This window comes from Hemitrygon akajei, unplaced genomic scaffold (genome assembly GCF_048418815.1).
Source record: "Hemitrygon akajei unplaced genomic scaffold, sHemAka1.3 Scf000060, whole genome shotgun sequence".
In the NCBI taxonomy this organism is placed as follows: Eukaryota; Metazoa; Chordata; class Chondrichthyes; order Myliobatiformes; family Dasyatidae; genus Hemitrygon; species Hemitrygon akajei.
The window spans coordinates 4,990,842-5,016,734 of record NW_027331946.1 but is presented as its reverse complement, the minus strand read 5'-3'; the positions used below and the strand labels follow the sequence as shown (position 1 = coordinate 5,016,734).

At 43.2% G+C, this 25,893-nt stretch overlaps 3 protein-coding genes across 3 annotated transcripts in view; 2 read left to right on the top strand and 1 right to left on the bottom strand.

The window, feature by feature from the left end:
- LOC140721733 (NACHT, LRR and PYD domains-containing protein 3-like) overlaps positions 1 to 25,893 on the top strand; it is a 943,069-nt gene that overhangs the window by 475,456 nt on the left and 441,720 nt on the right. The window lies entirely within an intron of this gene.
- Positions 1 to 25,893, bottom strand: part of LOC140721732 (uncharacterized) — a 77,998-nt gene that overhangs the window by 23,037 nt on the left and 29,068 nt on the right. The gene's annotated exons all lie outside the window — the stretch shown is intronic.
- LOC140721715 (uncharacterized) lies at positions 191 to 20,539 on the top strand. The gene is given in 4 exon segments (XM_073036500.1): positions 191 to 332; positions 9,212 to 9,337; positions 11,476 to 11,611; positions 11,990 to 20,539. A coding segment is annotated over 1 exon segment (5,424 nt). The 5' UTR covers positions 191 to 332; positions 9,212 to 9,337; positions 11,476 to 11,611; positions 11,990 to 12,403; the 3' UTR covers positions 17,828 to 20,539.

The following is a 25,893-nucleotide window of genomic DNA, read 5'->3' as shown; positions in this document are numbered from 1 at the left end:
ATGGCTCCTTCTTATCCCGTATTGTTTTGTGATGTGTGAGGGACAATTAAAGATTGTTCACTGAGATCATTATATTTGCCAACGTTTAAATTTCAGTGAGTTTTGTTCCTAGTAACATTAAGCAGAAATGTTTGGTCCTCCTTTTCATTGTTAACGTGCTTCATTATCTTTCATGTTAAAGTTAGACCTGCAGTGAGAGATTTATTGGAAGAAAACCCACGACTGAAGACGAGGGAACAGCAACAAGTGAACCAGCCCGAGGACTGAGAGCATCAACTGGAGAGAACCCAACTGACTCAGAGATTCCAATGATTCAGTCAAGAGAAAGTTTGGTGAGTCTCATTCACTCAAACACTGGTCATTTAGACATTACATACCTGTACAAAGGAAGGTAGGAAATAGTTGGGAGTGAGACAGAATGTGCCCAGAAGAACCAGTTATGCCAATACCAGTCAGACACAGTTGTGAAGAAGCCCCCCACCAATATTCCCTTTAAACTTTTCACCCTTCACCCTTAACCCATGTCCTCTGGGTTTTTTTCTCCCCTGTCCTCAGTGGAAAAAGCCTGCTTGCATTCACTCTATCTATGCCCATCATAATTTTATACATCTCTATCAAATCACCCCTCATTCTCCTACGCTCCAGGGAATAAAGTCCTAACCTATTCAACCTTTCTCTGTAACTCAGTTTCTCAAGTCCCGGCAACATCCTTGTAAACCTTCTCTGCACTCTTTCGACCTTATTAATATTCTTCCTGTAATTCGGTGACCAAAACTGCACACAATACTCCAAATTTGGCCTCACTAATACCTTATACAACCTCACCATTACATTCCAACTCTTATACTCAGTACTTTGATTTATAAAGGCCAATGTACCAAAAGCTCTCTTTACTGCCCTATCTACATGTGATGCCACTTTTAGGGAATTATGTCTCAGTATTCCTAGATCCCTCTGTTATAGTGCCCTGCTCAGTACCCACCATTTACCTTGTATGTTCTACCTTGGTTTGACTTTCCAAAGTGCAATACCTCACACTTGTCTGTATTAAACTCCATCTGCCATTTTTCCAGCTGGTTCAGATCCCTCTGCAAGCTTTGAAAACCTTCTTCACTGTGCACTACACCTCCAATCTTTGTATCATCAACAAATTTGCTGATCCAATTTACCAAATTATTATCGAGATCATTGATATAGATGACAAATAACAATGGACCCAGCATTGATCCCTGTGGTACACCACTAGTCACAGGCCTCCACTCAGAGTAGCAATCCTCCACTACCACTCTCTGACTTCTCCCATTCTCAATTCCCAATCAAATTTACTACCTCACCATGTATACCTAGTGACTGAATCTTCCTAACTAACCTCCCATGCGGGACCTTGTCAAAGGCCTTACTGAAGTCCACTACATCCACTGCCTTGCCTTCATCAACTTTCCTTGTAACCGCCTCGAAAATCTCTAATATATTTGTTAAACATGACCTACCATGCACATAGCCATGTTGACTCTCCCTAATAAGTCCCTGTCTGTCTAAACAATTGTCAATCCTATCTCTTAGTACTCCTTCCAATAATTTACCCATGACCGACATCAAACTTACCAGCCTATAATTTCCTGGATTACTTTTAGAGCCTGCTTTAAACAACGGAACAACATGAGCTATCCTCCAAATCTCTGGCACCTCACCCGTAGATAACGACATTTAAATATATCTGCCAGGGCCCCTGCAACTTCAGCACTAGTCTCCTTCAAGGTCCGAGGGAATACCCTGTCAGGTCCTGGAGATTTATCTACTCGCCTCAAGGTAGCAAGCACCTCCTCCTCTTCTATCTGTATAGGTTCCATGACCTCAATACTTGTTTGCCTTATTTCCATTGACTCCATGCCAGTTTCCTTAGTAAATTCAGACACAAAAAAACCATTTAACATCTCCCCAATTTCTTTTGGTTCCATACATAGCCCACCGCTCTGATCTTCAAGAGGACCAATTTTATCCCATAACTATCCTTTTGCTATTAATATACCTGTGGAAGCTCTTACTATCCTTCACCTTGACTGCCAACGCTACCTCACGTCTTCTTTCAGCCCTCCTGATTTCTTCCTTAAGTATTTTTTTGCACTTTTTATACTCCTCAAGTACCTTATTTACCCCCTGTTTCTTATACATGTCATACATCTCTCTCTTTATCAGAGTTCCAATATCCATCGAGAACCAAGGTTCCTTATTCTTATTCACTTTGCCTTTAATCCTGAGACTTTGTTCCCAGGGTGTCCTCATGGGCCGTCCAGAAATGATTTCAGCTGGTGACAGGCCTGTTTTCCCCTGTGGGGTAACCCTCATATGGAATCGGGCTAATGGTCGGACCTTCAACCAAGTGAGTCCAGTCTCCGCTGTTAGTCTGGCCAGTTTATTCTTCATAGTGCCATTGGCTCTCTCCACTCTGCCAGCGGCCCGTGGGTGGTGTACACAGTGGAATTGCTGCTGGATAGCTAGTTTGTTACATACTCCTTCATTTACTTTCATCATAAAGTGTGAGCCATTGTTGAACTCAGCATCTCTGGCTTGTACCTGGGAATTATTTCCCGTAATAATACCTTCACAACAGTCACAGCAGTATTAATGGTAGTTGGAAAAGCTTCAATCCATCTACTAAACACATCTATAATAACTAAGCAGTATCTATAGCAATGTACTCTAGGCAATTCAATAAAATCAAATTGTAGACACGAGAAAGATCCACCTGTCAAGGGAGTCATACCCGGTGTGCAGGGTACAGGTTGTCAACCATTCCCTCTTTTCCCAGGTGTGTACAATTATGTATATAATCGGCCAATATTGGTAAAAACTGTGTAGGAACACAAACCTGTCCCACTGGGGTGATCCAAAAACCTATGTTGGGGTCTTTCTGGCACCCCATCTGGGACCACAGTTTTCACTCCTCCACAGAGGTGTCCCCCTGAGAAGAACAAAACTTGAGGTAGCTGTAGAGCGGTGAGTAAGTTGTTTACAAAGGTGGCATTACTAATGGGGTGGCCAGAGGAAGTCAGGAATCCCCATGTTCCCAGAGAGCCCTGTAGTCATGTACAATTCCAAATGTATAACGGGAGTCTGTGTAAACGTTCCCACTTTAGTCTGTTGCTGGGATACAGGCACGAGTCAGAGCAAACAGCTCAGCCTTCTGGGCAGAGACAGCTGCTTCAAAAGATGCCTGCTCAATTACTTTACTGTCTGTCACTATCGCATAGTCAGAATACCACCCTGAAGGTGGTATGGGGAACCACCAATCCTGTCTGTCGCCAAAAGAAATCTGGAACTTCAGCAAGAAATGCAATGCCGTCTCTTCCTTTAACCTCTCCAATCACCATGACTGGGAATTTCTGTCACTCGAGGGGTGCATAATATTAGCTTTCCTCAGTTGAACACCACGTAGGGTCATAGCACAGAGTCACATGAGAGTCGGCCGCTGGCAGAAGGGGTTCAAATGTACTGGAGTCCAGATAAAGTGCCCACCACTGGGTGGTCAGAGGAAGCTATCAGTTGTTCGCAGTTCCAGCGTGCTATCCTTGTCCGTGTATAGAATCTCGACTTCCAACGGACAGAGCAAGTCTCTCCCTACGAGATTACACCCCCGTCTGGTGGTGAGTGTAATTGAAACCTCACACTGGTTCCCCTGGAATTCCACCTGCAGTGGCTGGGTGCGTGAATACGTATGTTCCGTGCCTTCGAACCCTGACAGAGTGATTGTAGCGTCTGATAGCTGGAATCCCTTTTCCGATACTATTTCCTGATCGAGAGTGGTTGTGGTTGCTCTCATATCAATCATAAACGGAACTGGATTTCCAGCAACTTGTAATATTACATTGGGCTCTTCCTGAGGGTTGGTACTCATGGTTGGAAGCATCTTCTTGTCAATTTCTAAACGGGTTGTTGTCCCCACTTGTCCCTTGGTAGATTTTTGTTCCCATTTCTGTTCCTCAGATATAGCCCGCTCGCGTCCTTCTTCCCGTTGAGCATATTCACCTTTAATATTAGTTCCCTTCGGGATTGATCGAGATTCGAAAGTTGGGTCCTAATGATATGTCAAAGCTTGTCGCATTCGATTTCGGTCATTGTCTGGCCAATCCATTTTATTTGTTTTAATCATGTTGGCTAACTTAGTTGGTAAGCATTGGAGCAGTAGGGCATTAAACGGGGGGGACAGATTCCCATCATTAAAGGCTTGGTCTCCTGCGAAGGTGCCGTAGCAGGCCACAAATCGCTCCCAATAGTCTGGTCCCCATTCCCCAGGCTTAGGTTTGCATTCAGGTACTTTAGTGATGTTTACAGGTTGCTGGAGAGCCCTTTCCAAGGGTTGAATGATCTGGTCTGTCTGTTCATTCTCATTATGGTTTCCCGCCTGTAATAGGTTTGAGATAGGTTTGGTATCTCAATTCTGTCTTCCATTTCTGCCCTTAACAGCTGAGAGAATCATGCAGCAGAGACCGAATAAATCTTGCGGAGTCGCATTAAACATTTGTGTAGTACTGTGGACACACTGAGCAAACTGTGCTGGTTTTTCTTTTCTATCTGGGGCCTGATTCATGATCATTATCATTTCTTGAGGCTTCCAGGGAGCATACACAGGATTCACTGAGGGCTGTCCCTCCTCTTAGTCCTAGGGGGAGTGTTTGCTACTGCTGTTCAGGAGGATTTAAACTAATGTGGCAGGGGGATAGGAACAAGTGCAGAGAGACAGAGGGGTGCAAAATGAGAGTAGAAGCAAAAAGTAGTAAGGTGAAAAGTAAAAGTGGCAGGCAGGCAAATCCAGAGCAAAAATCAAAAAGGGCCACTTTTCAACATAATTGTATAAGGGCAAAGAGTGTTGTAAAAACAAGCCTGAAGGCTTTGTGTGTCAATGCAAGGAGCATTCGTAATAAGGTGGATGAATTGAATGTGCAGATAGTTATTAATGAATATGATATAGTTGGAATCACAGAGACATGGCTCCAGGGTGACCAAGGATGGGAGCTCAACATCCAGGGATATTCAATATTCAGGAGGGATAGACAGGAAGGAAAAGGTGGTGGGGTAGCATTGCTGGTTAGAGAAGAGATTAATGCAATAGAAAGGAAGGACATTAGCCTGGAGGATGTGGAATCGATATGGGTAGAGCTGCGTAACACTAAGGGGCATAAAATGCTGGTGGGATTTGTGTACAGGCCACCTAACAGTAGTAGTGAAGTTGGGGATGGCATTAAACAGGAAATTAGAAATGCGTGCAAAAAAGGAACAGCAGTTATAATGGGTGATTTCAATCTACATATAGATTGGGTGAACCAAATTGGTAAGGGTGCTGAGGAAGAGGATTTCTTAGAATGTGTTCAGGATGGTTTTCTGAACCAACATGTCGAGGAACCAACTAGAGAGCAGGCCATTCTAGACTAGCAGTGAGGAAGGGTTAATTAGCAATCTTGTCATGTGAGGCCCCTTGTGTAAGAGTGACCATAATATAGACAGATAGATAGATAGATAGATAGATACTTTATTCATCCCCATGGGGAAATTCAACATTTTTTCCAATGTCCCATATACTTGTTGTAGCAGAAACTCATTACATACAATCCTTAACTCAGTAATAATATGATATGCATCTAAATCACTAACTCAAAAAAAGCATTAATAATAGCTTTAAAAAAAGTTCTTAAGTCCTGGCAGTTGAATTGTAAAGTCTAATGGCACTGGTGGAATTCTTCATTAAGATGGAGAGTGACATAGTTAATTCAGAAACAAAGGTTCTGAACTTAAAGAAGGTTAACTTTGAAGGTATGAGACGTGAATTAGCTAAGCTAGACTGGCAAATGATACTAAAAGGGTTGATGGTGGATATGCAATGGCAAGCATTTAAAGATCGCATGGATAAACTACAACAAGTGTTCGTCCCAGTTTGGCAAAAGAATAAACCAGGGAAGGTAGTGCACCCGTGGCTGACAAGGGAAATTAGGGATAGTAATTAGCCAGAAAAAGTGGAATAACTGAGAACTGGGAGAAATTCAGAGTCCAGCAGAGGAGGTCAAAGGGCCTAATTAGGAAAGGGAAAAAAGATTATAAAAGAAAGCTGGCAGAGAACATAAAAACTGACTGTAAATCTTTTATAGATATGTGAAAAGAAAAAGATTGGTTAAGACAAATGTAGGTCGCTTACAGTCGGAAACAGGTGAATTGATCATGGGGAACAAGGATATGGCAGACCAAGTGAATAACTACTTTGGTTCTGTCTTCACTAAGGAGGACATAAATAATCTTCTGGAAATAGTAGGGGACCGAGATGGAGGAACTGCGGGAAATACATGTTAGTAGGGAAGTGGTGTTAGGTAAATTGAAGGGATTAAAGGCAGATAAATCCCCAGGGCAAGATGGTCTTCATCCCAGAGTGCTTAAGGAAGTAGCCCAAGAAATAGTGGATGCATTAGTGATAATTTTTCAAAACTCCTTAGATTCTGGATTAGTTCCTGAGGATTGGAAGGTGGCTAATGTGACCCCACTTTTTAAAACAGGAGGGAGAGAGAAACCGGGGAATTATAGATGGGTTAGCCTGACATCGGTTATGGGGAAAGTGCTTGAGTCGGTTATCAAAGATGTGATAATAGCACATTTGGAAAGAGGTCAAATCATCCGACAAAATCAGCGTGGATTTGTGAAAGGAAAATCATGTCTGATGAATCTTAATAGAATTTTTTGAAGATGTAACTAGTGGAGTGGATGGGGAAAACCAGTAGATGTGGTATATTTGGATTTTCAAAAGGCTTTTGACAAGGTCCCACACAGGAGATTAGTGTGCTAACTTGAGCACACGGTATTGGGGGTATGGTATTGATGTGGATAGAGAATTGGTTGGCAAACAGGAAGCAAAGAGTGGGAATAAACAGGATCTTTTCAGATTGGCAGGCAGTCAGCAGTGGGGTACTGCAAGGATCAGTGTTGGGACCCCAGTTGTTTACAATAGATAGTTAATGATTTAGACGAGGCAATTAAATGCAGGATCTCCAAGATTGCGGATGACACGAAGCTGGGCGGCAGTGTTAGCTGTGAGGAGGATGCTAAGAGGATGCAGGGTGACTTGGCTCGGTTAGGTGAGTGGGCAAATTCAAGGCAGATGCAATTTAATGTGGATAAATGTGACGTTATTCACTTTGGCCTACTCCTGCATCTATTTTTTATGTTTCTATGTGTGGAATATTAAAATCTCCCACAATCACAACCTTGTGCTTACTACAAGTATCTGCTATCTCCTTACAAATTTGCTCCTCCAATTCTCGCTCCCGATTAGGTGGTCTATGATACCACCCTATAAGTGTCACTACACCTTTCCCATTCCTCAATTCCACCAAAAAAGGCTCCCTAGACGAGCCCTGTAATCTATCCTGTCAAAGCACTGCTGTAATATTTTCTCAGACAAGCAATGCAACTCCTGCCCCTCCAATTCTATAACACCTGAAGCAACGAAATCCAGGAATATTTAGTTGCCAATCACACCCCTCCTGCTACCATGTTTCTCTAATAAATACAACATCATATTTCCAGTTATCAATCCATGCTCTAAGCTCATCTACATTATCTACCTTTCTTACAATGCTCCTAGCATTAAAATAGATGCATTTAAGAAACTCTCCACCTCTTCCTCTCTGTTTATCCCTAACTGTGCAAACAACTTTATTATCTTTTTTTTCCTTCTTTTTTTCCATCTTCGGTCTGAGCGCTCCTACATCAGGGAGGAAGTTCAAATCAGCTCCGTGTTAAATGTTTAACCATCACGGTGACTGAAGGCAGCTGCAGGTTCATGAGGGACTGTTACTGTCAGATTCTGCAGTTCTTGTGGCTGCTCATCGCACCCGGGACTGAACCTTGGTCACTGAGCATTGGAGGAGTCTGTTCTACCGATGTTAGCCTTAAACTAGACTGGCGTTTAATATTGTGGATCTGTGAAAGATAAATCAGTTCTTTGTCAAATCCCATGTCTCAGGTACTTACTGTGTCTACCACACTCACAATGTACACAAGAAACGCCACTCGGCCCATCTTGTCCCTGCCCATGTTTCTGTTCCATATCAGTATATGAAAATCTATCCCTGCCGTTCCCGTCTCACTCTCCCTGAGATGACAGGTTGCAACTAGTCACCTCTCCATGGGATAGGAGATTTCCCGTAAATTTCATAGAAACATAGAAATCTACAACACATTACAGATGCTTTGGCCCACATTGCTGTGCCGACCATGTAACTTACTCTAGAAACTGCTTAGAATTACCCTACCACATAGCCACCTATTTTCCTAAGCTCCATGTACCTATCTGAGAGTCTCTTAAAAGACCCTATTGTATCCGGCTCTGTCACTGTTGCTGTCAGTGCATTCCACACACACACCACTCTTTGCTTATAAAAACTTATGAATGACACCTCCCCTGTACCTACTTCCAAGCAGCTTAAACCTATTCCCCCTTGTGTTAGCCGTTTCAGCCCTGGGCTGAAATTAATACACCTGCATGATTTTCTCCAGGGTGAATAAGACGATGAGCTCTCTGTGGTTTTGACGTTCTCTCTCTCTCTCTCGATCTCTCTCAGTAAAAGAACCTGCGGTCTCGCAATTCAATGCACCTCTTAAGCCTGACAGCAGACTAGCGAGTGAATCTTCGATGGTGCAGAGTCAGAAACCGAAGTGTTGCCAGCTTGAGTCAGGGGCTCCAGAGAGAGATGGGGTCCAGAGGAGGAGGACGAATAAGACCAGCACGATGTGGTTAAAAGTGAAAGATTAGAAGTATTTGGAAACTGGTTGATCAAAAAAAAGGTGGTTAATTTCTGCAAAATACTGATGGAAATCAACAGTCAGGCAACAATTGTGGAGAGGAATAAATAGACAACGTTTAGGCAGAGCCCCTTCCGCATGTCTAGCCTGTGTACTCCGCTGCTTAGTTGCTGCCTGAACTGCAGAGTTCCTCCAGCATTTTGTATGTGTGTGTCTCTGTATTTCCAGCAACTGCAGAATCTCCGGTGTTTTATATCTGCATTTTACTTTGGCGTTAGATACACGTTGATATTGAGTATATTGCTTATGGGAGCCGCTTTCTGCGTTAAAACAGCTGCAGATTTTTCTATACCCACGAAAAAACATGAGGTATGGACATTGAACCGGTGCTTGCAGAAATGGTTAATGGCACCATGATTACCCATAGGGCCATGCGTTAAGAATTTCGCCGGCGCTAAAGCGCCGATGAAATGCACAGACATCAGGTGGAGGACGTCCCTGAGTTTCACGCATGCACGCAGTACACAGAAGGCTTTGAAAATGTCGGTTGCAGGTAAGAGCGATTCTCCATGTTTTTATCTTAAACGTCAACTTCGGAATAATTCCTGTGAATTTCGGACACCGTGACCCGCAATCCCGGACAGTCCTGTTCTCTCCCCTCTCTCTCAACCCCATGATCCGTACACGGGCCCCGGGGTGCTCCAGCTGAAGAGGGAATGGGAACCGATGGATCTCTCAGACAGAGCTGAGCTCCAGCTATCTAAATGCAAGGATTAGGAACTCGGAGAAAGGGAACAAAATCTTACATCACCAGTTGAGAAAATCGCCTTTGTTTTACCTCCAATCACTAACAAGAGAAAATCTGCAGATGCTGGAAATCCAAGCAACACACACAAAATGCTGGAGGAATTCAGCATTAGTACTCTTTTCCATAGATGCTGCCCGACCTGCTGAGTTCCTCCGGCATTTTGTGTGCGTTGCTTGTTCTACCTCCTCTTGCTCTGGTCTTTTCTACCGGTGAGAACATGTTTTGTCCCATCCTCTCTGGGTACGTAATGATATCAAACACCTTTGCCCTGGGCAACAAGTAGCTTTCACATCACAAATGTGCCAGACTCCAGTGAGACAGAGAACTGCCCTTCCCTTCATATTCATTGGCATTGCCATCACTGAGTTCACCACCGTCAGTCATCTGGGGGAGGGTTCAGGGGAAATGTTTATGTAGAGTCCATAAACTGGTGTTACCTGTGTGCATGTGGTGTTGCTAAAGTTGCTGGAGAATTTGCAAGTGGGAAGAAGTGGAGTGATATTTGGAAATCTGACTTTTTAAAGTGTAATTTAGCAAGCAAACCACATATGGACAATATGCAAAAGCTTTGGTGAGAAAATCCTTCATTACCCATTACAGGCCTGCTACATAGGTTGTGTGAGAGTGCAGATGAACTCGATCGAACCCAGAGGAGATCAAAGTTCCTATCGACCGTGATTTGCCAGCTGTGAAAATGAATATATCTCTATATAAAATTCACTGTGCACATGTTGTCACTGGGTAAAAAATGCACAGTACAGATTCATGTGCACACTGGTTATTACAAATTAGAGGGAATATTGGAGGGAAGGAGGGGAGACTTCCAGTGTCCCTGATGCCCTCACCTACAAGATGTGCATCCAGCTTCAGCTTGTAACCCTGCACTTTAAGGTGTTGGATCTTGAAATGGGTGAATTCCAGATCATCCAGCAGTAGGAGGGGGTGAAAGATATGACATGAAGAGAGGTGAGTTACACCCAAGGTGCAGGACACCGGAAACTGGGTGAGAGTCAGGGAGGAGAATGAGGTTAAATAGCCATCGCAGAGTACTCCAATGGCCATGCCCGGACAACAACAAGTGGAACACTTTGGAAACTGTTGGGGGGAGGAAAGTCAAAGGGCTGATAAGTGGATTTGTTAGTTAGGGGAACAGAACAACAGGCAACTAATATCTTAGTGGTAAGGCTTACTAGAAGTAGTGGGGGTTGGGGCTGATATGGTTTAAGTAAGTTGTAGGGGGAACGGGAGCCAGAAAGACAGAACAGATAGTGGAGATGGTGAATTGAATTGACTTTATTATGCACATCCTTCATATGGATGAGGAGTAGAAATATTTACGTTACATTACTGTCTAAATGTGCAATGTGTAATTGAAATTGATTTATAATAATTAGTTTGTATATAGGACAGTCTAGAAAACACAGAAATCAATTAATCAGTCTGATGGCCTGGTGGAAGGTGATGTCCCGGAACCTGTTGGTCCTTTTGCTGTGGTACCGGTTCCTGGATTGTAGCGGCAGGAACAGTTTGTGGTTGTGGTGAATTTGGTTCCCGATATCCTTTGGGCCCTTTTTATAAAAAATCCATACCCCTACCATCCAGGCTCCCATCCAAACTTCTTTTAAACGGTGAAACCGAGCTCATATTCACCACTTGTGCTGGCATCTCATTCCACACTCTCACAACCATTTCAGTAAAGAGCTTTTCCACATGTTCCCATTAAATTTTCACCTTCCCCGCTTACCCCTGACCTCTGGTTGTCATCCCACCCAACCTCAGTGGAAAAAGCTGCTTGCATTTATTTACCCAATCTTCTCCCTCATCATTTTGTATACGTCCAACAAATCCTCAAAGCAATGTATAATTTCCGTGTTTATGTTTAGAACTTTTTTAGGTGTATAAGATGATGAGGGGTATTGATCGTGTGGATAGCCAGAGGATTTTTCCCAGGGCTGAAATGTCTAACACGAGGGAGCAGAGTTTTCAGGTGCTTGGAAATAGATACCAACGGGATGTCGGGTAAGTTTTCTACACAGAGACTGGTGGGTGCATGGAATGCACTGCCGGCTTTTTCGGTGAGAGTGTTTCAGTTACTGTGGGGCCAGGCAGCTCAGTGGGAACAGGGAATAATACCAATGGAGAGAGTCAAACTGAGCCAAGTCACAGATTGGCGATGGCAGAAATGCCCCATTCTTAGAGAGACAGGAAGAACATCAGACAGTTTGATGATCATTCCAGATACCAGCACTGTGCCCAGTCAGGAGATGATTTCTCTCACCAACTTGGGTTCAACCTCACTGTAACAGTGTGATGTCAGATCACAGCTTGACAACTCAAGTGATCTCATCTGATATGTTGTCCTACACCCATTGATGGATTTTGTAAATCTTTTTACAGGTTAAAAATGACAAGGAATTTGTCTACGGGAATCCCGAACACAACACACCAGTTTTGCTGTCTCTGTCCAGATACTTAAGAAGAGGAGCAAGAGATTCACACAATCATCCTTCCTGCTCAGACTGTGGGGAGGGATTTACTCAATCATCTGACCGACTGGCACGCCCGTCATTTCAAACAGGTGGGGAACCCATTCATCTGCTCAGACAGTGGGAATAGATACAGTTGGACATTTCATCTGAAGGGACATCACCAAGTTGACACTGGGGCAAGGCCATTCACCTATCCTGTGTGTGGGAAGGGATTCAGTCGGTCTTTCCACCTGTGGACACACCAGTCAGTTCACACCACACTGGGCAGAAGCTGGTCATCTGCTGAATTTGTGGGGAAGGATTCACTCGGTCATATGACCTAATGGCTCATCAGCGAGTTCACACCGGGGAGCGGCCATTCACCTGCTCAGACTGTGGGAAGGGATTCACTCGGTCATCTGACCTAATGGCTCACCAGCGAGTTCACACCAGGGAGCGGCCGTTCACCTGCTCAGAGTGTGGGAAGGGATTCACTCAGTCATCTAATCTGAAGGTACATCAGCGAGTTCACACCGGGGAGCGGCCGTTCACCTGCTCAGAGTGTGGGAAGGGGTTCACTCAGTCATTTAATCTGAAGGTACATCAGAGAGTTCACACTGGAGAGAGGCCATACACCTGCTCAGACTGTGGGAAGGGATTCATTCTGTCATCTGAACTGAAGGTACATCAGCGAGTTCACACTGGAGAGAGGCCGTTCACCTGCTCAGACTGTGGGAAGGGATTCACTCGGTCATCCACCCTAATGGCTCACCAGCGAGTTCACACTGGGGAGCGGCCGTTCACCTGCTCAGACTGTGGGAAGGGATTCACTCAGTCATCCATCCTATTGGCACACCAGCGAGTTCACACCGGGGAGCGGCCGTTCACCTGCTCAGACTGTGGGAAGGGATTCACTCGGTCATCTCACCTAATGGCTCACCAGCGAGTTCACACTGCAGAGTGGCCGTTCACCTGCTCAGACTGTGGGAAAGGATTCACTTGCTCAGATAAACTGAAGATACATCAGCAAGTTCACACTGGGGAACGACCGTTCACCTGCTCAGACTGTGGGAAGGGATTCACTCAGTCATCTGTCCTGAAGGCACATCAGAGAGTTCACACTGGGGAGAGGCCATTTACCTGCTCAGACTGTGGGAAGGGATTCACTCAGTCATCCACCCTAATGGCTCACCAGCGAGTTCACACTGGAGAGAGGCCGTTCACCTGCTCAGACTGTGGGAAAGGATTTACTTGCTCAGATAAACTGAAGTTACATCAGCGAGTTCACATTGGGGAGAGGCCATTTACCTGCTCAGACTGTGGGAAGGGATTCACTTCGTCATCTAAACTGAAGGTACATCAGAGAGTTCACACTGGGGAACGACCGTTCACCTGCTCAGACTGTGGGAAGGGATTCATTCTGTCATCTGAACTGAAGGTACATCAGCGAGTTCACACTGGAGAGCGGCCATTCACCTGCTCAGATTGTGGGAAGAGATTCACACTGTCAGCCCACCTACGAGCACACAGGTCAGTTCACACTGGGGAGAGGCCGTTCACCTGCTCAGATTGTGGGAAGGGATTCATTCTGTCATCTGAACTGAAGGTACATCAGCGAGTTCACACTGGGGAGAGGCCGTTCACCTGCTCAGTCTGTGGGAAAGGATTCACTCAGTCATTTAAACTGAAAATACATCAGCGAGTTCACACTGGAGAGCGGCCATTCACCTGCTCAGATTGTGGGAAGGGATTCCCTTGCTCATCCCAACTGAGGGTACATCAGCGAAATCACACTGGCGAGAGGCCATTCACCTGCTCAGACTGTGGAAAGGGATTCACTCAGTCATCTGAACTGAAGGTACATCAGAGAGTTCACACCGGGGAGCGGCCATTCACCTGCTCAGACTGTGGGAAGGGGTTCACTCAGTCATCTCATCTGAAGGTACATCAGCGAGTTCACACCGGGGAGCGGCCGTTCACCTGCTCAGACTGTGGGAAGGGATTCACTCGGTCATCTGACCTAATGGCTCACCAGCAAGTTCACACCAGAGAGCGGCCGTTCACCTGCTCAGAGTGTGGGAAGGGATTCACTCAGTCATCTAATCTGAAGGTACATCAGCGAGTTCACACCGGGGAGCGGCCGTTCACCTGCTCAGAGTGTGGGAAGGGGTTCACTCAGTCATTTAATCTGAAGGTACATCAGAGAGTTCACACTGGAGAGAGGCCATACACCTGCTCAGACTGTGGGAAGGGATTCATTCTGTCATCTGAACTGAAGGTACATCAGCGAGTTCACACTGGGGAGAGGCCGTTCACCTGCTCAGACTGTGGGAAGGGATTCACTCAGTCATCTGTCCTGAAGGCACATCAGAGAGTTCATACTGGGGAGAGGCCATTTACCTGCTCAGACTGTGGGAAGGGATTCACTTCGTCATCTGAACTGAAGGTACATCAGCGAGTTCACACTGGGGAGAGGCCGTTCACCTGCTCAGTCTGTGGGAAAGGATTCACTCAGTCATTTAAACTGAAAATACATCAGCGAGTTCACACTGGAGAGCGGCCATTCACCTGCTCAGATTGTGGGAAGAGATTCACACTGTCAGCCCACCTACGAGCACACAGGTCAGTTCACACTGGGGAGAGGCCGTTCACCTGCTCAGATTGTGGGAAGGGATTCCCTTGCTCATCCCAACTGAGGGTACATCAGCGAAATCACACTGGCGAGAGGCCATTCACCTGCTCAGACTGTGGAAAGGGATTCACTCAGTCATCTGAACTGAAGGTACATCAGAGAGTTCACACCGGGGAGCGGCCATTCACCTGCTCAGACTGTGGGAAGGGGTTCACTCAGTCATCTCATCTGAAGGTACATCAGCGAGTTCACACCGGGGAGTGGCCGTTCACCTGCTCAGACTGTGGGAAGGGATTCACTCGGTCATCTGACCTAATGGCTCACCAGCAAGTTCACACCAGGGAGTGGCCGTTCACCTGCTCAGAGTGTGGGAAGGGATTCACTCAGTCATCTAATCTGAAGGTACATCAGCGAGTTCACACCGGGGAGCGGCCGTTCACCTGCTCAGAGTGTGGGAAGGGGTTCACTCAGTCATTTAATCTGAAGGTACATCAGAGAGTTCACACTGGAGAGAGGCCATACACCTGCTCAGACTGTGGGAAGGGATTCATTCTGTCATCTGAACTGAAGGTACATCAGCGAGTTCACACTGGGGAGAGGCCGTTCACCTGCTCAGACTGTGGGAAGGGATTCACTCGGTCATCCACCCTAATGGCTCACCAGCGAGTTCACACTGGAGAGAGGCCGTTCACCTGCTCAGACTGTGGGAAAGGATTTACTTGCTCAGATAAACTGAAGTTACATCAGCGAGTTCACACTGGGGAGAGGCCGTTCACCTGCTCAGACTGTGGGAAGGGATTCACTCAGTCATCTGTCCTGAAGGCACATCAGAGAGTTCATACTGGGGAGAGGCCATTTACCTGCTCAGACTGTGGGAAGGGATTCACTTCGTCATCTAAACTGAAGGTACATCAGAGAGTTCACACTGGGGAGAGGCCGTTCACCTGCTCAGACTGTGGGAAGGGATTCACTTCGTCATCTAAACTGAAGGTACATCAGAGAGTTCACACTGGGGAACGACCGTTCACCTGCTCAGACTGTGGGAAGGGATTCATTCTGTCATCTGAACTGAAGGTACATCAGCGAGTTCACACTGGGGAGCGGCCATTCACCTGCTCAGATTGTGGGAAGAGATTCACACTGTCAGCCCACCTACGAGCACACAGGTCAGTTCACACTGGGGAGAGGCCGTTCACCTGCTCAGACTGTGGGAAGGGATTCCCTTGCTCATCCCAACTGAGGGTACATCAGCGAAATCACACTGGCGAGAGGCCATTCACCTGCTCAGACTGTGGAAAAGGATTCACTCAGTCATCTGAACTGAAGGTACATCAGAGAGTTCACACCGGGGAGCGGCCATTCACCTGCTCAGACTGTGGGAAGGGGTTCACTCAGTCATCTCATCTGAAGGTACATCAGCGAGTTCACACCGGGGAGCGGCCGTTCACCTGCTCAGACTGTGGGAAGGGATTCACTCGGTCATCTGACCTAATGGCTCACCAGCGAGTTCACACCAGGGAGCGGCCGTTCACCTGCTCAGAGTGTGGGAAGGGATTCACTCAGTCATCTAATCTGAAGGTACATCAGCGAGTTCACACCGGGGAGCGGCCGTTCACCTGCTCAGAGTGTGGGAAGGGGTTCACTCAGTCATTTAATCTGAAGGTACATCAGAGAGTTCACACTGGAGAGAGGCCATACACCTGCTCAGACTGTGGGAAGGGATTCATTCTGTCATCTGAACTGAAGGTACATCAGCGAGTTCACACTGGAGAGAGGCCGTTCACCTGCTCAGACTGTGGGAAATGATTTACTTGCTCAGATAAACTGAAGTTACATCAGCGAGTTCACACTGGGGAGAGGCCGTTCACCTGCTCAGACTGTGGGAAGGGATTCACTCAGTCATCTGTCCTGAAGGCACATCAGAGAGTTCATACTGGGGAGAGGCCATTTACCTGCTCAGACTGTGGGAAGGGATTCACTTCGTCATCTAAACTGAAGGTACATCAGAGAGTTCACACTGGGGAACGACCGTTCACCTGCTCAGACTGTGGGAAGGGATTCATTCTGTCATCTGAACTGAAGGTACATCAGCGAGTTCACACTGGGGAGAGGCCGTTCACCTGCTCAGACTGTGGGAAAGGATTCACTCAGTCATTTAAACTGAAAATACATCAGCGAGTTCACACTGGAGAGCGGCCATTCACCTGCTCAGATTGTGGGAAGAGATTCACACTGTCAGCCCACCTACGAGCACACAGGTCAGTTCACACTGGGGAGAGGCCGTTCACCTGCTCAGAATGTGGTAAGGGATTCACTCAGTCATCCACCCTAATGGCTCACCAGTCAGTTCACACTGCGGAGAGGCCGTTCACCTGCTCAGAATGTGGTAAGGGATTCACTCAGTCATACACCCTACTGGTTCACCAGCGGCTTCACACCGTGGAGCGGCCGTTCACCTGTTCGGACTGTGGGAAGGGATTCACTTGCTCATCTAAACTGAAGGTACATCAGAGAGTTCACACCGGGGAGTGGCCGTTCACCTGCTCAGACTGTGGGAAGGGATTCACTCTGTCATCTAAACTGAAGGTACATCAGAGAGTTCACACTGGAGAGAGGCCGTTCACCTGCGCAGACTGTGGGAAGGGATTCACTCAGTCATCCACCCTAATGGCTCACCAACGAGTTCACACTGGGGAACGGCCGTTCACCTGCTCAGACTGTGGGAAGGGATTCACTCGGTCATCTGACCTGACGGTACATTGGAGAGTTCACACTGGGGAGAGGCCGTTCATCTGCTCAGAATGTGGGAAGGGATTCATTCAATCTAGCGATCTGAAGGTACATCAGCGAGTTCACACCAGAGAGAGGCCATTCACTTGCTCAGAATGTGGGAAGGGATTCACTCGGTCATCCGCCCTAATGGCTCACCAGCGAGTTCACACTGGGGAGCGGCCGTTCACCTGCTCAGACTGTGGGAAGGGATTCACTCGGTCATCCACCCTAATGGCTCACCAGCGAGTTCACACTGGGGAGCGGCCGTTCACCTGCTCAGACTGTGGGAAGGGATTCACTCAGTCCTCCAACCTACTAGCACACCGGTCAGTTCATACTGGGGAGAAGCCACTCACCTGCTGAAGCCTGAATTATACCTCTGCATAGACGCTATGCCGTTGTGAGCATTTCTACTTGTGAGTTCGTGTGTCTGTGTCACTCTGCCAAAACGCTAGTTGGTGTTGGGTTCTGTGCTACTGTGTTGAATTGACTCGTGTTGAGTTGGGAACAATGGCGACTGCTGACTACGTCTTGTTGGAGTTGAAGCTAATCAATGTTGCAGAAGCGTTACTTCTATTGAAATTACTGCAACGCAGAAAAATGACAAGTTTTCCCATTACTTTGTGCAGTCCGCGATGTCCAAAGCAATGTTGGTGGAAATTTGTTTGCACGATTTTGATGCCATTTTCAAGTTTTTATTGTCTGCCAATGAAGAGTCGTGCACATGTACATATTTTCTGACTACCTCACCTAACCTCTCGTTGATGTGGTCCACCTTCCAACTTCGAAGCGACAGGAAATGCATAGGAGGAAACTGGCTGCTGCCAAGTGGACCAATCACAGTTCTTGCAGTCTGTGTTGCCACGACGTGTAGCTACATTTGTGGGAATGTGCGCGTTAGGCTACATTAGGCGAAGGACTCTCATGGAGGCGCTACATGGAGTAGGTTGCATTCCGGCTTTGCTCCGTTCATTTTAAATTTACTTACCACCCCTTTAATATCTTTATCAAAGTGTTTATAACACTTTTATGTGTTTGAATTTGAATTTTAATCGACTGAAATGGCTTACAGAGGAAGAAAGTCATTAGCCGAAGGCAAGGGAACCGGCAGTGAAAATGGAAAGAAAGAAGATGTCTTTGAACAGCCTAAAAAGTTTCAACTTACTTTACTGGCTATCTAGAATCTTTTGGATGAAGAACTTGATAAAAGATTTATTACCTTGGAATTATGGTTAAAGGAGAGTGAAGGTACATTGGCAACACTTGAAAAGAAGAACGAAAAACAGCAGCGGCAAATTTCAGAGCTTATTAAAGCTGGGAAACAGAGAGATCGCAAATTGAATTCTTTGGAAATGAAATGAAGTTCAACCACTCAAACCCTGGAGCAGAACAAAATCAAGATTACTGATTTGGAGAGTCGAAGCCACAGACTGAATTTGTGAATAATAGACTCAGTGAGGACGTTGAGAGCCGGGATCTTACTCAGTTTTTTTCTCAATTCTTCATCTCATTTTTCAATCTTTTTTATTGGTTTCCAAATAAAGAATATACAAATCAGAAGAGGAGTTTAACAAGTAGATAATATAAAAAAAACATATAAACAGCATATAATGTCAATATCAAATAGATAAAATGCTTCCTCTGGAATAATCCCAAAAATTGCTGTAAGTGGATTACGTTGAACATCCGCATCTATAACTTTAGATAATATTCCAAACACATCCCACCAAATATTATTTAAACTTAACACATGAACAAAACATATGAGTTAGAGTAGCCACTTCTGCGTTACATCTGTCACAAATAGGGCTTATATTAGGAAAAAATATGTGCCAATTTATCTTTGGACATATGGGCCCTGTGTACTATCTTAAAAATTCTTAATGGAGGTCTTTGGCTCGGAGGTATTTTCTTCCCTTCCTGCACTCAACCGCACACATCGGGCGCTGAAACCAAAACCACGTCATGTAATTCTTCGATGTCACAATGTGAATACTAAGGAGCACTTCATTCGGATTGCTCATCAGAAAGGAGTTACTGAGCATGAGAATCTTAAGTTTCATTTTGTTGAAGATTTTTGTCCTGAGGTGATGCAAGAAAGATTGCATTTTAAAATGGTGATGTCAGAATTATATCAGAGGAATCTTTGTCCAGCATTGTTATATCCCTTTCACCTAAGGGTTGCTCTGCCCAATAAATCATTCAAATGCTTTAAATCCGTGAATGAAGCAAAACAATTTCTCAAAGAGGTAAGCTTGAACGCAGATGTCTAATGTTTTGAAGATCAACATTTGAGCTTGGATGTCTCTGAAATTTACCATTCCTTTATGTCTGTGTGTATCTGGTTTATTAGTTAACAGCCAGCTTATAGATTTGGACACTTTAGAACTTTGCCCTTGGGTTGATTACAGTCGTACTGTGTTTTGACATTCGGATGTTTATGATGTTTCCATGTTAAAGTTTCTTTCTTTTTCCTTCATTGTTTTACTTTTTTTATTTTTAATTGTTTGCTTTTGAAAATCATTATGACTTTGATATGCTGATTATTTCCTTTTTCTTGAAATATTATTAAGATTGTATTTTGTGTCATTTTTTAAGACCTTTTCTTTTAAAATGGTCTGCAATTGGCTGTTTTTCTCTAACATCTGCTTGACATTCCTCTCGTAATATTTTGACTATGGGTGGTTTGTTTTTTATTTTTTTAAATTTGGAGATCTGCCTCAAGGGAGACGGGGGTAGGGAGGTTCTTAGATAGTTGTCTGGCTGTCTATTGGCCAGGTGTTCGGTCTTTGTGGGTGGGGTGGTAGGACTATTTTTAGTCTAGTATTTTTCTTTTGGGCTGAATTGAAACTACAAAAATGTCTGTATTGTCGTAACTTCCGTTTCCTCTTTAAACTATTTTCCCTCCTCCTGATTCGTGAGTTTCCTATGCATTGTGGTTAACCCTTTACATACTACATTGTTTATTTAAGGAAAATGGATATTATTAATTAATTTTGTCATTATTAATTTTGTTTCATGGAATACGAACGGTTTGAATCATCCAATTAAATGGAAGAAGATTTTTAGAGTTTTTCATAGACTGAATGCTCAGATTATTTTTGCGCAGAAGACATGTGAGTAAGGAGGATAATCAGCACTTATTTAGGTTTTGGAAATGCCAACAGTTTCACTCTAACTCATCGACTGAGGTGAAAGGTGTTTCTTTTTTTTATATAGGCTCCTAGATTTCATTTGTTCACTATGATACAATTTCAGACCAATATGATAGACTTCTATTAAACACCGGTTAACTTTATAACAATAAATTAGTTTTGGTTAATATTTATGCACTTAATACTGACTATCCTGAATTCCTTAAGCACTTTTTTGCATTTCTTCCCAATTTAAATGAATATATGGTAATAATGGGTGGAGATTTTAATTGTTGTCTGAAACGTATGATGGATAAGTCTGTGCCTAATCAGGTACTTACAAACAAATCTGCTATTTTTATTAATTCCTTCTTAGTTGACTCTGGAATTTTAGAAATTAGGAGGTTTTTACATCCTAATGAAAAAGAGTTCTCTTTTTTCTCATGTATATCATAATTACTCTAGATTCCTTTACATCTTTATTGATTCTCGATTAGTTTCATTTGTCACTGCCTGTGAATATGATACAATTGCCATTTCCGATCATGCACCTTTGAAATTATCAGTTAAGTTAACTGATGTAACCTTTGGTACTAAACAATGGCGGTTCAACTCTATTTTACTTCAGGGCTTAAATTTTATTAATTTCATTAAAGGACAGATTGCCTTTTTCTTTTCAACTAACTCAACGGAAGAAATTTTCAGTGGGATATCACGTGATGCCTTTAAAACATATATCCGAGGGTAAATTATTTCACACTCTGCTGGATTGAAGAATCAAATTAATAATGAAATACGTACATTGGTTGATAAGATTAAAGAAATTGATAGAAAATATTCTATTGCTCCCAATTTGAAGCTTTATAAAGAGAGAGTTGAACTTCAGATGCAACATCATTTGTTATTAACATCCCCGATTGAAAATCAGTTACTTAAAACTAAGGGTCATTTTATATATTTGGTGATAAATTGGGTAAATTATTGGCTAACCAATTAAAAGCTGCTTTGGCAAAACTTCAGATTAATAGGGTTCGTAAACGGATGGTACTTTGACGGTTGACCATGATGAAATTAACAATTTTTTTCAAGAATTTTATACCAATTTATACCAATCAGAATTTCCTGATGATTCTACCATAATGCATGAATTTTTAAGCAAATTAAATATTCTGATATTATCAGTTGAACGTTTAGTATTAGACACAACCATTACTGAAGAGGAAATAAAGAATGCAATTTATTCATTGAATTCTGGTAAAGCACGTGGTCGGGATGAGTATACAGCTGAATTTTTGAAATCTTTTTCCGATTTACTTTCTCCCTGGTTAGGTAAAAATTTTTAAAGATGCTTTATTTGTATGTAAGTTACCACAAACATTTTATGAAGCATCTATTTATTTAATTCCTAAAAATGATAAAAATCTCACTGAATGTGCATCAGATTTGTGATATCTTTGTGAATGTTGAATCTAAAATCCTTTCTCAAATATTAGCAATTAGATTGGTGAAGATATTGCCACAAATTGTCTCCGAGCATCAGACAGGATTTATTAAAAATTATTATACACATTTTAATGTTTGGAGGTTAATGAACATTGTATAGACTACTTTATCTAAGACTCCAGAACATGTTTTCTCGCTCGATGCCGAGAAGGCGTTTGATACATTTGAATGGGAATATTTGTTTAAAATTCTTGAGAAACTTAATTTTAGTCCAAAATTTATATCTTGGATCCAATTGATATATCATATACCTTTGGCGTCTGTTTCACTAATGATCAGAGATCCCCTTTCTTTAGGCTTTTCCAAGGTACTAGACAAGGCTGTCCTTTGAGCCCCTTACTATCAGATATTAGCCTGGAGACCTTGGCAATTGCTATTCGTGATTCACCCAGTATATTTGGTGTTACTCATGGGAATGGGATGCGTAAAGTATCACTATATGCAGATGACCTTTCGCTATATATTTCTAATCCAGAGAAATCCATTCCTGCAGTAATAACACAACTTGCTCAGTTTAGTAGTTTTTCTGCTTATAAACTAAATCTTAATAAAAGTGTGCTCTCTCCATTAAATATGCAAGTCTCAATTTATAGACAGTCACCATTTAGATTGCTGCTGATTATTTTATTTATTTGGGTGTTAAAATTACTAAGAAGCACAACGATTTATTTAAAGTTAATGTTTACCCTTAATTGATCATGCTAAAGAATTGTTTACTAAATGGTCCCCATTATCCTTATCCTTGATTGGTTCCATTAATGCTATTAAGAGGATTATTTTACCTAAATATCAGTACCTATTTCAGGCGGTATCAATTTTTATCTCTAACTTTTTTATATATTATTGATTCTAAAATTTCTGCATATATATGGCAGAATAGAAATCCCAGGTTATATTAGAAATATTTACAGAAATCAAAAAAAGGAAGGCGGCTTGGTTTTGCCGGATCCTAGATTTTATTATTGGGAATTAATATTCGATATTTAACGTTTTGCACACAAGAGTTGGATGAACCTTGAACGGGAGTCTCGACCAAAGTTTTCATTGGCTTCTATTTTACGGGTTGTGCTTCCCTTTGCACTTACTAAATTTAATAAGCAAATGGTAATTCCAATAATTAAGCATACAATAGGAATATGGTTTCAATGTTGGCAATTTTTTGGACCAAATAAATATATACTGTCAAGTTCTATGACATCTATCTTTTTCTTTCAACCATTTAGAATTGATCAAGCTTTTCTTTTATGGAAAACAAAGGGAATATCATGTTTTCGTGATTTATTTATGGATGATCTTTTATGGCTTTTGAACAGTTTTCTAATAAAAATAATTTGCCTGGATCACACTTTTTCAGATATTTACAGATTAGAAACCTTTGAATGTTATTTTACCTTCCGTTCCGATATCACATCAAATTGAAGTTACGTGAAAAAATAAGTTTAACTCCATATCAGAAGAGTTTAATATCATTTATTTATGATTTAATTATGAAAATACGCTTAGATACTTCTGATAAAATTAAGAATGAGTGGGAAAGAGAACTTGGGATACCTTTACCTATACAGAAATGGGAGAAAGTTCTTGAACTAGAAAATACCTCTTCAGTGTGTGTCAGACATGCCTTCATGTAATTTAAGGTGGTTCATCGGGCTCATATGTACAAGGATAAGTTAGCACATTTTTACTGCCATATAAATCCTGTCTGTGATAGATGTAATTCCGAGGTAGCTTCCTTCACACATATGTTCTGGTCTTGTCCTCTTCTAAAAAAATTATTGGAAGGGTATTTTGAGATATTATCTCAGTAGTTCTGTGTATTGATTTACAACCACATCCTATTACCGCAATTTTTGGAGGACCGGTGATAGACTATAGTCATTTATCCTCGTCAGCTTGTCGTCTAATTGCATTTGTTACATTAATAACCATCAGATCTACTTTACCTAAATGGAAAGATTCCAATCTCCCTACTACATTTGAATGGTTTTCCCAAACCATAGCATGTCTAAACTTGGAAAAAATTAGGAGTGGTACTGTGGTTCCTTCGGTTGAATCTGAAGAGACTTTGAGGCCATTTATTCAATTTTTTCATATGATGTAAGTTGACCCTTTCCGAATCTTGTGTAATAAGTTTTTGTTCATGTTCAGAGGAGCGGAGTTAACGCCAGATAATTTCAGCCGTTGTAATATGACAGCCCAATTTTGTCTGTTTTTTTTAGTTTAGTGTTTTTTTCTAGTTTACGATTTTTTTCTCCTTATATGATATCTCTTTCATGGTTACTTGCTATGAGATTGGGAGGTTAAACTATATTTGTCATTTGGAATCTGTGCTTTTATATGTTAACCGACATTAATGTAATCCCGATCTCTTTGTATCATTATATTATTGCAATGCTTATTAAATTTGAAACTTAATAAAAAGATTGAAAAAGAAAAGGAAACTGGCTGCTACCAAGTGGACCAATCACAGTTCTTGCAGTCTGCGTCGCTGCGATGCGCAGTTGCATTTTTAGGAATGTGCGCGTTAGGCTACGGCATACGGTACAGCCCAGGTTGCAGCGTCGGGTACGCGGCTACGTAGAGCCTACGGGGTAGCCTCGACGGAGAAGAATAACTCAGGCTTCAATGTGTGGGAAGGGATTCACTTGGTCATCTCAACTACTGAGACACCAGCGACTTCACACTGGGTAGAGCAGTTTAATATACAGGGTGATAGCCACCCCCCCCCCTCCCCCCACCCCACACCTCCAGCCCGACCAAACTTAAGAAATCTCATTTGGGTGAATGCTGTGTGATGTGTCCCATGTTACAGATCAGTACCCTGAAATTACCGACGATACACAATATGCAATTAAACGATTGAGCTCTATAATTCTTACTTTGACTATAGGGTTAGTAAAGAAACTGAAAAAAAAGAAAAAGGGCCGCTCTCTCCATTCACGTCTTCTCATCTCTCGCCAGCAAAAAACCGTGAAAATCTCTTCCAGACTCACAAAAAAGAATATTTCTGTCATTGCACAGCCCCACACTGGAAAACCCAACTTCCTCTAGTCGTAACCTAAACATTGCTGCTACAGAGAAACCATTACCTCAGCAGCGAAATATTACAGAGGGGCCGTTACTTTAGCGGTGAAACCTTACAGCGTGTTACACTACCGGGTTCACACAGGGGAGAAAGTTTCAATAAGCTGCATGCTGAATATTTATCCATCAGTGTTGCTGAATGCAATTTCGAGAGTGCCTGTCGGTGCTGAACTGCAATTATTGCTGCTGCTCACCACACCCAGTTCTGCACCCTGGTCACTGGGCATGGGAGGAGTTTCTTCTGCTGCATGTTCACCTTTAATGGGACTAGATCTGTGACAAATAAATCAGTTCTATATTAAACGCTGTCTCCGGTACTTAGTGAGTTTATTACACACCTAGTGTACAGTAGAGAGTCAACTCAGGCCGGCTGGACCCTGCCAGTGATTCTGTTCCACAGCAGATCTTTCAAATCCTCCCCTGTTCACCTCTCACTGTCCCTGTGAATGAGTTCCAAACAGTCACCACTCTGTGGGCGAAGAGGTTTCCCTTGAATTCTCTGCAGACCGAAGAAGTCGAGCTGACTGCAGTTCTGTCTGAGATGTTCTTCGCCCCTCAAATCTCTATGCATCACAAAGAGGAAGTAGTATTCTAAAGCTCAGGTGACAAAACCGTGGCTGATACGAGAAACCAAAGAAAACATAAAAACCAAAGAGAGGGCATAGAGCAAAAATCACTAGTATGTTGGAGGATTGGGAAGATTTTAAA